Here is a 15,513-nt window from a genome sequence, read left to right as displayed (position 1 = left end):
AGCCCGGCGGTCATACGAAATGGCCGCTGTTCTAGATATTATAAATTGTAATTAAAATGATTTGTGCAAAGGTGTCTGCTAATTCAAACTGAATTCAGTTCATATTGCGTTCAGTTGTAAACGATTTCAAAAACAGATGATTGCTAATGCAAAGAAATGTTCACGTTCTCCCTGACACGCTCCATTTGCGTTCAGCTGAAAATTCGGTTTAAAATACAATGTCGGAATAAAATCGAGCAAACTTTTAAACTCTTTACGCGAAAGGATATTTAGCATAGGAGTTTGGGTAAACCTACGTGATGAGATGTTGGTTTTGTCTCCTTTAATTTCTCAACGTTTGCAAGTTTCTAGGTAATTCATATGTAAATGTAGTTAAATGCGTAATAAGCAGCAATTGTATGAATTACAAATATTTAAACGTTCTTAAATACCATGATAATTAATTAAAACAAAGATAACTGCATGTATGATATCAGTGTATATGGACTATTTGAATGGCGTGGCAACTTCATCCCATTGGCTAGTACAGTTACGCAAGCAACCAATAAATTATCGTTGACAAACAGGCACTTAAGCCGCATATAACAAAGTACGCAAGCAACCAATAAACTATCAGCGACAAACAGACACTTAACCTACATATAATAAAGATTTATTTGCATTGGTAATTTTGATTACCGCTCTTGAGCTGACAGAAGCCCTCGCGTTTATTTAGAGAAAATTAGAGCTATTGAAAGCTTTCTGGGGCTGAATTTTGATCAGGGCACAGTTTGTGTTAAACTTTTTCCGTGTTTTTGAATATTTTCTTGGGACAAGCGATAAATAAATTAATTGCACTTTTAATTTATAGCCATCCGAAAGTTTAAAATAAGCTTTCAATTTCATCTTGAATTATTATTGACTCAGCTAAGTCAGCTTGTAATGAAGACAATAATTCACCTGGATGAAATATCAGAGATGTTATTTAACGAAGAAAACTTGTGTACCTATAATATCTCGTGTTCTTTGGAAACATAAAATGTACGAAACGTCGTTAAGGCTTAAAAGTGAATTATCACTATGTCTTTTAAAGTACCCCAAAGACAAGGAAAGGGGTGTAAAGAGCCATATGACACAATCTCGCAGAATACAGCTCTCAAAGAATTAAATTATCAACGTGGCCTTCAGCAGGCAATACACGCTCTGATTCTACCTCTAAAAAATTCCCTTAAATAATATCTCCGCTCTACCTGATTTGACTATTACGCGAGTTAGAAATTTACATTCTGGCATGGAAATGGAAAGGAAAACAAATTAACATAAAATAATTAGTTAAAGAAATTAAAAACTATCCGGATCGGTTGCTTGTTTTTTCAATGCCAAACAAAATTTTGCTTGTTTTCAATCAAGTGTTTGTAATTTTTTTAGTTGAGTTAGGTAACGCGAAAAAGTAACACAGAGCAGTAAATACTTTGAAAAATGTATAAAATTAATTAGGTTTCTAAGAAATTCAGTTTCAGTACAGTGAAAACAGGAATCATGTTTTGTTGTAGAGTCTGCGCAAATAAAACGATGTAATTGATCCCTTGTTTTATTCTATTTGCAACTGAAATCAATTATGTGATTAGGGAATAAAAACTAAATTCGTCATCAGTTTTTCGAAAATATGTCTTGCATTTTGTTACATAGAAATAAGAACACTTTATTTTTTAACTGTATTACCTTTATAGAAATATTAATACAATAAACGAAAAAAGGCTAAATTCCTTCACTTGAATTCTAGTTTGCTTGCTTAAATTATGGCAAAGCATTAGAGAGCTATATGCCTAAAGAGAGGGATACCTTCATTAAGGAGTTTTAAAGAAGACTGACTACTGTATTTAAGTGTCACAGGGAGAACAGTGCAAAAGACCAACGGAATCTGCCTATCCGTCGGAACTAGAAGCCTGTTGAAACTACTACTGCTCAGCGGTTCTTTCCCTGACAGCTCCTTTCATTCATATAAATGCGTATTCGATTTTAGGGGGGCGAACCAATTATTCGATTTTTCTAATATCCAGATTTGCTAGAGCTCCAGTTAGTCCAGACATTTGGAATTTTAATGTATTCGAATGAATTTTACTAAAGTATTCAAATATTTCTTGTAAACCGTTTTAAGCTCCGAAATACCCGCCCATTTCACAAAATCAAAAGATCCATAATTACATTGTTTAATCTCAAAACTCTTTTTCCTGCTTCTATTTAATGGCGAGCAAAGCTGAGAATTAGAATAGAATAAATTCAAATCCTCCCTGCTACAATTCGTTTGATTAGAAATTTCACTCTTGCTGCAAAATAAAATATTTCAAACAATAATGATAATGCTGTCATTTTTTTCAATTATCTTAGATAGCAAATTAAGAACAAAGTTTCTTAATGCGCTTAGGCAATTTAATTCCGCTTTATCACATCCGAAGGCGAAATTCTTATCTGTCTTAAAACAAATGAATTGAATTAACTGCCTTGAAATTTCGTGAATGTGTAGTAACTTGGATTCATTACCATAATTCTCAGGTTCTAATTCAAATTAACTCCATGTTCCAAAATAAACCAGTAAACCTATCAATTCTATGAAAAATTGCAATTAAAGTAAACTACCACAGTTTGCTATGTAATAATTGGTAATTCTTTTAAAACAGGAAAATTATTTTCACAAATCTCACCCTGCCTGATAATTACTATTATTTTCATGTGCCAATGCTTATGCCTTAGAGCAGTTCTTCCTAACTTTTTATATACGGAAGAGCATATTTCCAATGTATTTGTGGTACGGTGGACACCATTTTCTCTGAGGAAAAGTATAGTTGAACGTAATTAATAATTTACATAATATATTGAAAATCTTTTTCGTGACTGGTATGCGATTCAGGCGTAATTATAAGATGCTCTGCCGGAAAAGTAAGAACACAGGGACAAATATATCTGACATTGAGTTAACGGCTATGTCGTTAAATTAACGAGATATCGCCAAATTTGGCGAAGATTACCAAAAAATTCCTTTTCCAAAACTTGGTGACATTTTAGTCTGATCCCTGTATAATTCTAATGAGTACTGTAATTTTATAACTGTAAATGATCCCTATGTAACCATAACCAACCCTCATATGCCTTCCAGTAATTTCGAAGAAGAAAGTAAAAGGTACTATAGATCTAATAGTGGGAGAGTGGGAGCTAATAGTAGGAACTTAATAAAAACTTGCTATCCAAGATTATAGAAGTACTATATGCGACGAAATGCTTTTAAGTCTGTAGAGACATTAGGTATTTTTGGAAGCAGACAAGATGAAAAATTAGCAACCGCCTTCGCTGGGAATCGAACCACGGACCTTTGGAATACCGGCCCAGCGTGCAGAACCACTACACCACGAAGGCATTCTAAGAAGAACGCCGGAGAAATACTTTATACTCTCCCCCTTTTAAAGGGCGACTGGAGTTTTAGGAGACCCAATCGCTAAATCCTGGGTGTGGAGAATCATCATCAAATGAGTAACGCCTTTGCCGGGAATCGAACCACGGACCTCTGGAAAACGTGCCCAGCGTGCTGATGACTACACTACTAAGGCATGCTAAGAAGGCGGGAGAAATGCCTTTTATAGTTATATTATAAACTACTAAAACGTTAAACCGAACACAATTCAAAGTACAGAGAAAGCTAATCCGATCTCACCGCGAATTCGCTACAATCAACAACAAAATCTTAGTGAACAACTGAACTGAGATGTTTTTCTTCGGCTTTTATAAACTTTTTAATCAGTCACGAGAAGCTTCTCGTAATTTCTTGAGGTTTCTGGAAAGCAGAAGAGAAGAATTACGTGATATCTATTTATTAAATGCGCTTGCTCCTGAATTTTTACTTTTCGGACGTAGCTTTCTCTCAAAATAAGCCTAGTGCTTCATTGCACGGGGTTATAAAACAATTTTAATTATAATTCTACTAAAAATAGCAAATTAAATACAAAATCCGTAACAATATGTCGTAGTCATTAGGTTATTTTGAAGCAGAAGACATGAAAAATGAACACTTTTTTAGTGCGGGCGCCACTGTAGAGTTATCAGGTTTTTGTTGTTGTCGTTGAAGCAGGAGACACAAAAATGAGTAATGGGAACTCTTTGGGACTCGAACCTGGACCTCTCGAATAAGCGCTGAGTGTGCTACCGGTTACACCACGAAGGCATGCTGAAGGAAGGGAAAAATACCTTATATTGTATAACAACGCAGAAATTACACTGGCTGATTCTTTAACTTTAACGTGGTCTGTTTCTCATAAATCTAGCATTTCGTTTTGCTTACATTAATGTAATTCATTTTTGTTCACCTACTTTATAAGCTGTTATTGAAATGTGAATAATTGACTCCTTTTAGCTTGCCTAACTGATTGTGATACATTTTTACAGATAGCGGATCCCCAACCATAGATCAAATAAGCATTGGCGTGGTCACTGGAAGAGGAACATTATGTGCAACTGCAAATTATAATATTGGTATGTATACACTACCATTCAAACAATATTTGTATTTAATGATGCAATTAAATTGAAGTAATTGTTCAGATTATCAGAGTACATGGTGAGGCGAAACGAAGTTTTATTTTGAAAACAATCGTGCACCAAACTTTAGCAAGAATGAAAGTATTGTCAGCTGCTCATTCTATGCCTTCCTCGATAGGGATGAGCAAGCAGTATTATTTTAATATTATCCCCTAATTAAAAATTGTAGTAAATATGAGAAAACTTGAGCGTACATTCAGAAAATTATACAATTAATTCATATCATCTCATGCATTTTTGTCTAATTAATTAACCTTCACTTGTATGTATATGCTAGAAAAAAGAAATTAAAGATTTTATTTCTTTAAATACTGATCATAAGCAATTACTGAATCTCTTAGAATAGAATGCACAATTTTGTGAAAACCTTCTTATTGCTACAGAGACGAGGTTTCTGATAATGGCAAATCCAACTTTTACATAATCTCTGTGTAGGGGCATTAGGTTATTTCGAAGCAGGAGAGATGAAAAATGAGCAATGCCTTCACCAAGACTCGAACCTCGTACCTCTAGAATAACTCGACTCGAACTGCGCCGAGTATGCTGACCATTACACCACGAAGGCATGCTACGAAGACGGGAGAAATACTATATTTCTCTCTCTAGAGAAAAAATTTAATTAGTTAAATATTTATTTTGTTTTTAAGTAGTTAAATTAACGAGATATCGCAAAATTTGGCGAAGATTACCAAAAATCCCTAAACTTGGTGACATTTTAGTCTGGTCCCTGTATAACTGTAATGAGTACTGTAATGTTATAACTGTAAATGATCCCCTATGTAACCATAACCAACCCTCATATGCCTTCCAGTAATTTCGAAGAAGAAAGTAAAAGGTACTATAGATCTAATAGTGGGAGAGTGGGAGCTAATAGTAGGAACTTAATAAAAACGTGCTATCCAAGATTATAGAAGTACTATATGCGACGAAATGCTTTTAAGTCTGTAGAGACATTAGCTATTTTGCAAAATCCCATAACTGAACGTTTAATTAATGTTATTTTCTAATTTTATCAACTTAATCATTTATCAATGGATATGGCAAGCATAGTTCACCACGACTAATTCTCAAAAACTAGATTGCAAAATAAAAATTTAATCATTACAGCACAATTACATTTTTTACAAATTACAAAAAGTTTTTACTCTACCGGAGCATGTAAAATATTAAATTCTACTTTTCCGAATCCATCTTATTCACATTCCTGAGAGACACGTAACTGAGATTCCAGATTCATAAAAACTTCTTATCACAGATAAACTTTGTTGTTAAAAATACTACAAATTATTGATCCTGTTTTAAACACCATAATTTCAAAGTTTTGTTCGAGTGCGTTCTTGATAGGCAATAACAAAAGAAAAATATCTTTATGCAAACATTCTTGTGAAAGACACCTAGTGAATATGACTTCCAATTTCAAAATGGCGAGGTTGTATCAGAGCGTATTTTGTGTTTTATAATATTCAAAGTCATTATCTTTGGCGAGTTTATAGCAAAACATATTTTATGTTTTATGATATTTGAAGTCATTATCGTTAACCATAACATAATAGAGATTTCAATGTGAGTACGATAGAGATGTATTAAGCCATCACATCATTTGTAAACGTATGGACAGTTCATACGTTTACAGATGCTCTGTTTATTTGTGTACAGGCAAGAAACTCGGATGGCCAGACATTTCGAACGAAACAGAAGAAAAAAACCGGAGAATGTTTGCTAGTTATTATTATTATTAGTTACGTGTTCCGCCCTAAGGCACTAGTCAGACAGGAGGGATGCCTTCGATTCGAAATTTGATTGATTTCCTTTGGTAAGGAATCATTTCACTAAACTTGTAATTTCCATACATCTTAAAGCAAGATTTTTGCAGTGACTATGAAATGTGCTAACCAACCAAGTTGATCGAAGATTTTTTGAAATTTAGATGACAAAATCATTCTTTTAGTTGAATGCTCACTGTTCTCAAAGCCACAAGTAAAATTGTCTTGTGTTGGATACCAATTCAAACCTAATAATTTTATTGATTTCGTACCAACAATTGTGTATGAAGAAGTAGTGCTCTGAGCTTTCTTTCAATGTGGAGGACTTTCTGAGGGAGAGTGGCTCGTATTAACACGTTACACATGGGGAAAACCGCCCTACAGCCAGCCCATTCGCGGGATTCGAACCTCGGACCGAACTACCAGTGTTCAGGGACATTTTCGCTCGGCCGCTCGTGGCCTTATAGTTGCTTTGGTGACCAGTAGAGAGAAAATGTTACGATATGTATGGAAAGAATCGTTTGGAGATCTGCTATGTGAAAAGAAGAGCATACATCGAATATTTATTGTGTTGTGACTAAAATTTCAAAATATATCAACCATTTTTTTTTATTTGCGATACTTTCAGAAATGCTGCATCATGAAATACGATGAATCATTTACTGTAACCCTGTACACGTCTAAAATCACTTTCGAAAGTAATTAAGCTTGTAGCGACTTTCTGAAAAATTCAACATCTTTAATATGTTAATAATGTTAGGAATTCATCAGCTAGAATGCCAACATTTATGGGAATTTAAAACCCTCTGTTTTAAGGTCCACAATTTTTTATTAAATTTAGATTTTTTTCGCTTTTGTGTGACACCTTTTTTTAATTCTTTCATTATTATCATCGTTGTAATTATTATTTTTATTACTATTATTTATTAAGGGAAAATTTTCGATAATTTGTAAAACATGAATAAGATATTTTGTCTGAGTTATTTTTAGATTTATTAATTTGTGCTTTACTGCGATTGGGTTAGTCAAAATAATAATTTACAGCTTACAAAAGAGCAAAATTGAAAATTTTCTCCAATACTGAAGCTCTCTGTGTAAAGTATTAAGTAATATATAGTTAGCTCTTCTTGCTTATTGTATCAGCAGTATACTTAAACTGATTCTGCAAGTCTCAGATATATTTAACATGTAAGAAGTATGAAAACATTGAAAAATGTATGTGTAAATAGTTAAATGTAATCAGTTATTAACAGTTTTAATTTAAACTTCACATCCAGTAAGTATTTGTGTCCCCCCCCAAAAAAAAAACTTTAAATAAAGATTCCTACTTTGAAAATCAAACGATTAATGGAGTTCCGAACTTTTGTACATATATTATTTCTTTACTGGTTAAACGTTATAGCAGATTAACTATAGAAACAAAATAACATTTATCTTTCAATTCAATGTTTGTTGATGGAAATGTGTAACATACGAAAAGCCATACAGCATGATCCCAGAAGATCCTACATCTGAAAGTTAAAACCGCTATTAAATCGTCTCACATGCTTTAAATTCCTTCAACAACATCTCTCATTGCATTCGCTTCTAATTATGTTGAGCTTCACACTCTTCCCAAAAGTTCATAGAAAGGGCACTGCGCTCCGTATGTGCGCAGTGCCCCTTCAGTTAGTCAAACTTACAGAGAGAAACTTCAGGAAGTCAAACTTACAGAGTTTGACTTTCTTCGATAGCACAAACCAGTTTCAGACTCCTAATAGACGCAAAGCGTATTATCGCTGTGTCGGGAATTAACTAAAATCTTGTAAAAGTTTTAAAATAAGCTTTAAGTTTAAACACAAACATTGAACAAAAACGCACTTCTTGCGCTTACAGTATCGTCCACCACTTGTGGCTATATTGTAGAGACATCAGGTTATTTCGAAGCAAGAGAGATGAAAGAGGAACAGTGACCTCGCTGTGACTCGAACCATGGACCTCTTGAATACGCATCGAGCTTGCTGACCACGAAGGTATGCTAAGAAGGCGAGAGAAGTACCTCATAAAGTAACTAAAATATCAGTCAAAATTAAAACGTTGACTAATAGTCAGAGACTATAAAATTAAATTTAAAGCTAAGCTGGGTCAGAAACTAACCGTCATTTTGATTTAAATGCCGCCAGCAATAAGTCAAAGTCGAAGAATTACGAGGGTAGATCCAAAAACAAGCTTACAATAGTAATGAAAAATTGTTTGATAAACAGAAAATACAAGGGGGAATTAAGAGGCCTATTTTTCTATCTTTTTCCCACATAATCATCAAATCTAAGCATTTATCTGTACGCAGGACCAACTTGTTTAACCCGGCTTGGTAGAAATCACGTCTGTACCCACTGAGCCAGTTCTCAGTAGCTATTTTCACATCACAGTCTGAAGAGAACCTCATTCCAGATAAATGTTCCTTTAGTGTTGGAAAAAAATAGTCACTGTTCCTTTAATGTCGGAAAAAAAATGGTCACTGTGAAATTTCGGTTATATAAGGATAACCCCATAATTCCTAGTTTTGCAGCAATTTTTGAGTTTTGGGCGAGCAGTATGTGGCCGGGCATTGTCATGTAGGAGGATGACCAGAGCTTGCGCCGGATAACTAACTTCACATATGGATGGACGGCTTTGTCAAAGTGACATACTAACGATCAGCAGTAACGGTATGGCCAAGCTCCAGATACTCGACCACGATAACGAATCACGGCTCCCACCTCCAAGCGAGACCACTTTTCTAAATGACTTGCCATTTCAATCGCTCTCAAGCATCTGCGAACTTATTCTACCTACCTCCATAACCGCTGTTTGTCAACTGTGCTAAAAGTATTCCGTAAATGCGCTTTGTCTTATAATCCAAAAAGTCAGATACTCTGTAACTCATTTACACTGCCGGTGAGGAAACGAAAAGAAGAATCTGTAGTAAAGCTCCCTCGAAGAAATGCAATGTCCTTTGAAGAACAAAGTGGCAGTCTTATTCAACTTTCTCAACCGTACCAAATAACTTTCGTTAGTCTTTTCTACGAAACCAAAGAACAATTAAGATTGAATTTTTTCTGTTTTAAGTTTTAAATTGGCGTGATTCTCTTCTGCATACTATGTAAGGATCTTAAGTTTTACTAACGTTTATTTCATTTTAAATCTTTACTATCACTTCTTATTTTCTACTTCCGGCCAGAATTATAAGCGTGAAGGATTTTATGCAAAGTTGTCTGGCGAACGCCAAGTATTTAAGTGTGGCCTTTTTGCCAAGCAGGAGAGAGGAAGCAGTGAGTTCGAAGCAGGCCGCTTACCTTAGAAGTTACGCAGTTGCTATTTGCCTTCCAGGCCAGAGGTTTTAATCCTCTTGATAAATTAAACGTATTGTAGTGTTCACAGTCTCTGTGCTACATACGCTTCCTGTTATTATAAGGCCAATCTTATTCTAAAGTTAAATTAGAGTTTAGTTTTATTTTTATACCTTTTACGTTAGACCCCGAGTGGAGGGTCATTGTATTCCGAAGTACGGAAGTCATTGTATATAAAGAAAAATAAAGGGTCTTGTATACCCTTCGTCTGTATCCTGTCTACTTACTACAATTAGTGAACATAGCTTTAGTAAGCTCTCTGTTCCTAGTCAGGTCATTGTATGTTTCCGAAGAAGGTTAGAAGAAACATTGAACCTGATAACTATACAGAATCAAATACTAATTGTTTGCGATTTTCATTGCAAATTGTTATAAAAGATACGAAATATATTTCCCTCCAATTAAACAATTTACGTTAATTAATCTAACTCCAGTTGTTCACTTTATTTGCATAAGAATAATCGCATAAACAATGACTCTGAAAGCAAAAGCAGTAATTTACTTTTCTTTAAAAACAATTATCACTAAATCCAGCTTTATGTTTAGTAAAATTGTTTGTTTGTTTGTTTTTTCACAAAAGTTATTCTTAAACATCACTTAAACCAGCTTTTGTATTCTTCACTTTTTTTATGTGGAAATTAAAAACAATGTAACTTTGCTACTTACAAGCGAATTCAGTCACACGCATCTTCTTTATATATTTAACAAAAATTTCAGAAAATACAAATGTAACTGAATTTTTCGATGCTTCAAAGATGTTTTAAATATAAAAAATATAATTAATGTCTTTTTGTATTTGTATTCGTCAAGAATAATATTAGAAACCTCTACAAGAAAGCCAAACCTCTACAAGAAAAAACTTCTTTATTCTTTCACTGAATCTAAAATATTGTTGCGAAATGCCCAACAGCGGTAAAACAGCTATCATGAAAAGCGAGTTTATGGTTGCCATAAAATGCAGGGTTGCTATATATAGCAATCTTGCCTTTCTTTTCCATTTTATCGCTCACTTGGCGGATTGGATTATTTAATTATGGCAAAACACACGAGGGCTATCTGCCTAAAGGAAGGGATGCCTTCGTGGAGGACCTTCTAAAAGAAACTGGCTCGTATACACGTTACATATGGGGAAAACCACGAAAAAGTCCATACAGCCAGCCTGTTCGCGGGATTCGAACCTCGGACCAAACTACCAGTGTTCAGCGTCTTTACCGCTCGGTCGCTGGTGGGCTCTGCTCACTTGGCGTTAAAATTGGTGATATACCATAGACGGAGCAAGAACATTATATAACGAATTCTTACCGGTTTTCCCCAGAATGTTCTCGAAGGCAGGTCAAAAGCTATATAAATCCTGCCTGTACAAGGAGTAGGCGTTTTATCGTGGAGAGTATCTGGGAGTGTGTTGAGTTCAGTAGTAGTCCTTTAAGTTCAGAGATTAGCTTCAGAGCGATCGACCGAGTCGGAAGCTGTATTTTAGTGCTTGACGTCAAGCTGTCTTCATTGTTATAGCCTGGCAGCCTGAAGGCTGTATTGCTGATTGTTTCAGCGTGTTTATCGTAGTTTTTCGATGATGACGAATAAATTGTGTTTTGATTCTTTATCATCGATTACTCCAAATCCGCGAACCCGTAGAATGCAACAATATGTAAAAGCAGACTGCAAATTCGTAGCCTTAGGGAAACTTCAGTTTTCGAAAAAAATCGGTCAAATATTTTAGCTTTGAGACTCATCTTTTCTTTAAATACTTAGAAACTCATACCAAATTTTAGACCACAGAAAATATATTTTATTTCTTAAATCTAATTTTCTTACATTATCTTTTTAATTTTGACTTTTCACTTCCATGTACGAAGTAAAGGAAGTATTGTAATTGTAAAAAAATTCGGGTATCATAAATTTCAACGAAAATATCCATTTCAACCGATCTCGAAATCATATGAACGGTGATTTTGCATGACATATGTACGTACGGTGAGAATAAAGGACAGTTTTGGCCAAAACGGATTCTAAAATAGATTCAGAAGATATTTTTTCTTGACATCTGTACGTACGTATATGTGTATGTATGTATCTCGCATAACACAAGAACGAATACCTCTAAAATGTTGATATTTTGTATATAGGACTGCTATAACATGCAGTTGTGCACCTCCCCGCACTGTTGCAATCGGCTGCACCAATCGTATAAATATATATGTATGTGTTGCCACTCTGTTACCTGACTCGATAAACTTAGTTTTTTATTATGTGTTGGTAAATTGTGTATTTTTTGCTTAAAAGTGATTGAATTATATAGTTTTTATGTTTCGGTTAAGGTGTTTATGCCTTTGGTTAATCTGCATGCAATAGTTGTAGAATTATCAACAATTTAAAACTTAAGTGGCGAGTTAAGCCTAACGAACCGCCATTTGTTTACATTTGAAACACAGTGGAATAATGAATTACGTCAGTTTCTGTACATTCAATGCCTTTTTTTTTTTGCGAGTGGGACCAAAAGTAAACTTTCAGTTTTGTGCACCGAAAAATCTATCTTTTTGCCCGCTCGCCGAATTGCTTGTTTTTGCATAGAAACTTACTTTTAATTGTATTTTTTTTAACTGTGTTAACTGTATTTGGTGTTTTATTTACTTATTTATTTTTCTGTTTTTTACAATTTTTAATGAAGCTGTTTTGAGTTTTTATGTATTTTTGCTTCACCGCAAAGTGAGAACTCAATTAATTGAAAGAGAAACATATCTCTAATGGAATTCGAGGAAATATGTCTAAAGGAAATACAGCAAGAAAATGTGTATAATTTAATAAGCCACACAGAAATGTCCACATCAGATTGTTAAAAATAATTTTCTTTTAATTCTTCAATTAAACTGAAAAGGATTGTTTATCTTAGTTATATTTTATTACATAACATTAAATGAAAGCATAAAAAATTACATTGTGTTAGTATAATAATTTATTTCTTTATTCCTGATGCTACAGAAAGTGATCAGTGGATAACGCTGCATTGCTTGGATAATGTAAATTTGACCGACAGGATCAGAATTGAAAATAAAGCAGGTAAACGCAGCGTTCTTCAGATATGTGAAATTCAAGTTTTCGTTAAAGATGGTAAGGAAAATTTTTGTTCTTTATGTTCTTGCGAAATAATAATTTGAAAACTTCCATAACTATGAAAGCTATGCAGCGCTTATAATAAATTTCGTAAAAATGCTTCACGTTTAAAAAATTGTACTCCAAAAGTTCTTCCATTTTTCTACATAATTCATGTTCTAAGGAAACGCATTCCTTGAATAATCTTGCAGTTAATATTTCTGAGTTGGTGTTTAACCATAAATCGAAAATAAAATCGATACTATATTTCTTTTCTCGAGCTCTGTACGCGTTTTAAAGAGATTATCTTTCGAACATTTATATTTAAATTGAACAATAAATTTTCTTTTCACAGAGTTGTGTTAACACGCAGCAAACATCAGCGCCAGACGATACTGGATAGATTCTTTTCTAATAAGTACTTGTCTGTTTTTTATTCAGGTGGAGTTTAACTTCAAAACACAAACGTGTTTTAAACTTAGATAACACTTAAATATCTGTATTATTCGAAAACAACAAATAAGAATTTTTACATGAAATAGAAAGGGATATATAGACTAAAAATAAGTTTTCCTATTTTGTAGTTTAAGCGAATATAGGCACTCCTCGAACATAGATATACATCATGTAATGAAATATGAAAAAGCTCTTTTGAAGACATTGTGCTGCCATCCAAGAACAGACAAGTACCAAACAGACTAAAAATAGCCTTACATATTCTTTCTACATTTTTCCTTTTATTATTCCACAAAGCTTCATTTCTGAAAAAATTCTCAATATTCTCACAATTCTTTACTAAAGATAGCGCCTTTCGTAGTAGCATTAAAAATATTCTGCGCTTAAAGAGACTATGAAATATTTAATTTTTTATATCTCTAGGGAAGAGGACTCAATATAAAGATTGTCGAAAATGCACATATCTTTTCAAGCTTTTAAGAATATTTGTTTTGATCAAAAGAATGTTATTTAAAAGGCAATAAATCGTTACAGTCTTCTAGACGTTTATTCGAGTAAATAATTGAAACAAAGGATGCAAAACAGTGACACCCAGTGCTTTTAAGTGGCAGAAGATTTCACAAAGTTACGTAATTAAAGAAAGTATATCTCCAAATATTGCAAAAAAAAATATTTTTATCCTTCTTTTTAACACATAACTTCGTATTTCTGTCCAGCGTCCTCAAAATTTTCCGATGGGGTCCAAACCGTTTTGGTCTTACTACCGTTATCTGCCTTATGATACTTTTATCGCTGGGAACCAGTCTGTTTTTACAGAAATAAGCACCAAATAATACTTTGCTTTTCAACCTCGAGCCATATTTGTAAACATAAACCATTTCCCCATAACCTGCGATTTCAATTTTTCATTCCTTTATTAGCCCAAAGGGCTATTAATTTCGTTTTGGCATTTTGCGTTGATTCACTTTTCAAACTGTTGCCACCAAATATTATCGGCATATATTATATTTAAATTAATTAAATAATGAAGAATCTGCATAAACATACTTATGTTTCTTGCATTGTGATAAAACAACGGTACCTAGAGCCATCCAATTTTGAATAACGTAGTCCTCCACACGAATATGGACACATATAAGCCCGAATTTTGAATTTCGAATTTGTTTTGTTGTGTATTTCATATTTTGTAAAACTTTAACTTTGATTTAAAAAAACCCAAAGATTTCAAAGCAGGCAATGTACGGAAAAGAAACATTTTTATCTCCAACGCGCGAGACTGTGTATCAGAAATTCTAAAGATATGCAGTTTGGCTGTTTTTGTGTGATATTGTTGTTGTATTGAATTTTATGTGGTTTAAGTGCGAAGAACATGATATTTAATAAATAAAGGTAACGCACAAAACGTTAAAAAAATGCCCTTTTGGGCGTAATATAAAATCTGAAAGCTTTAAGATTTTTTTTTTAATTTTCATTTTCTTCACTTTTGTTTTAGTGTTATGTGCTAATTGTTTCTAATTCTTCAAGATCTCTTGAGTGAAGAGACCAGTCAAAAACGAAAGCTAAAAACTTTATTGCAGTTTCAAACAATTGCAAAATTTACAGATAAATCAAAGCATAAACAGATCCACAAATGTTGCTCTGTTTTACTTAATATCAGATGAATAGTGAGAAATAAAAACCACTTTCTGAGCAAAAATTAATCTTCGAGTTTTTTAACAGCGACGCGTACTGTAACTAGGCAAACTAGCTCTTCACCGACAAAGCGCATTTTATGACGATAGTGTCTAAATGAAAATAAGGGAAAGTCTCTGATCAGATCATTGAAAAACTTCTATCCAAAGGTCTCAAAACCCTTTTTTTTTAAGGGAAGAGGGAGGAGTAAATGTCACCGAGTTTGAGAAATGAGCAAAAGTCGCCCCACTTAGCTGTAATCTTGGTACCGCCAAAGTCCGGTAGAAATTAACTGCTTATATGTCTGGCTCCCTTCAAACTACACTCATGTCCATAAATTAAGGATATTTCGAAGTCACGCGGAAATCGAACTCTAAAATAAAAAAAGGGTGATTATAATTAAAGTTTAAGTTTCAAAACGCTATAGAAAAAGAACCACTCATGAAAATGATTCCAAATTTGAAAGGAATGTTATTGAAGAAGGCGGAAAGCGTATGGCAGAAGAAAAAATTTAGTTTCAAAAGTTAGCAACAGATGGCGCTGCAAGCGGAAGAAGACATTAAAATGTTAGTTAAATTTCAGTGTTATAAAGCCGTCAGATA

The 15,513-nt window shown here is 33.8% G+C and overlaps 1 protein-coding gene across 2 annotated transcripts in view; it reads left to right on the top strand.

Moving 5' to 3' along the window:
- The window catches only part of LOC118204422 (C4b-binding protein-like), a 76,080-nt gene that overhangs the window by 25,843 nt on the left and 34,724 nt on the right, over positions 1-15,513 (top strand). For both annotated transcript variants that reach the window (XM_085813035.1, XM_085813026.1), the window contains exons 4-5: positions 4,414-4,500; positions 12,674-12,802. In XM_085813035.1, coding sequence (XP_085669161.1) covers positions 4,414-4,500; positions 12,674-12,802 — 216 coding nt within the window. The remainder of the gene's footprint in view (positions 1-4,413; positions 4,501-12,673; positions 12,803-15,513) is intronic.

The sequence above is a fragment of the Stegodyphus dumicola genome, chromosome 1, assembly GCF_044657685.1.
Source record: "Stegodyphus dumicola isolate Sdum_Otavi_A_Nest chromosome 1, ASM4465768v1".
NCBI classification, from domain to species: Eukaryota; Metazoa; Arthropoda; class Arachnida; order Araneae; family Eresidae; genus Stegodyphus; species Stegodyphus dumicola.
Note: the sequence above shows the minus strand (reverse complement) of the source record. Positions and strands in the feature narration are given on the sequence as shown.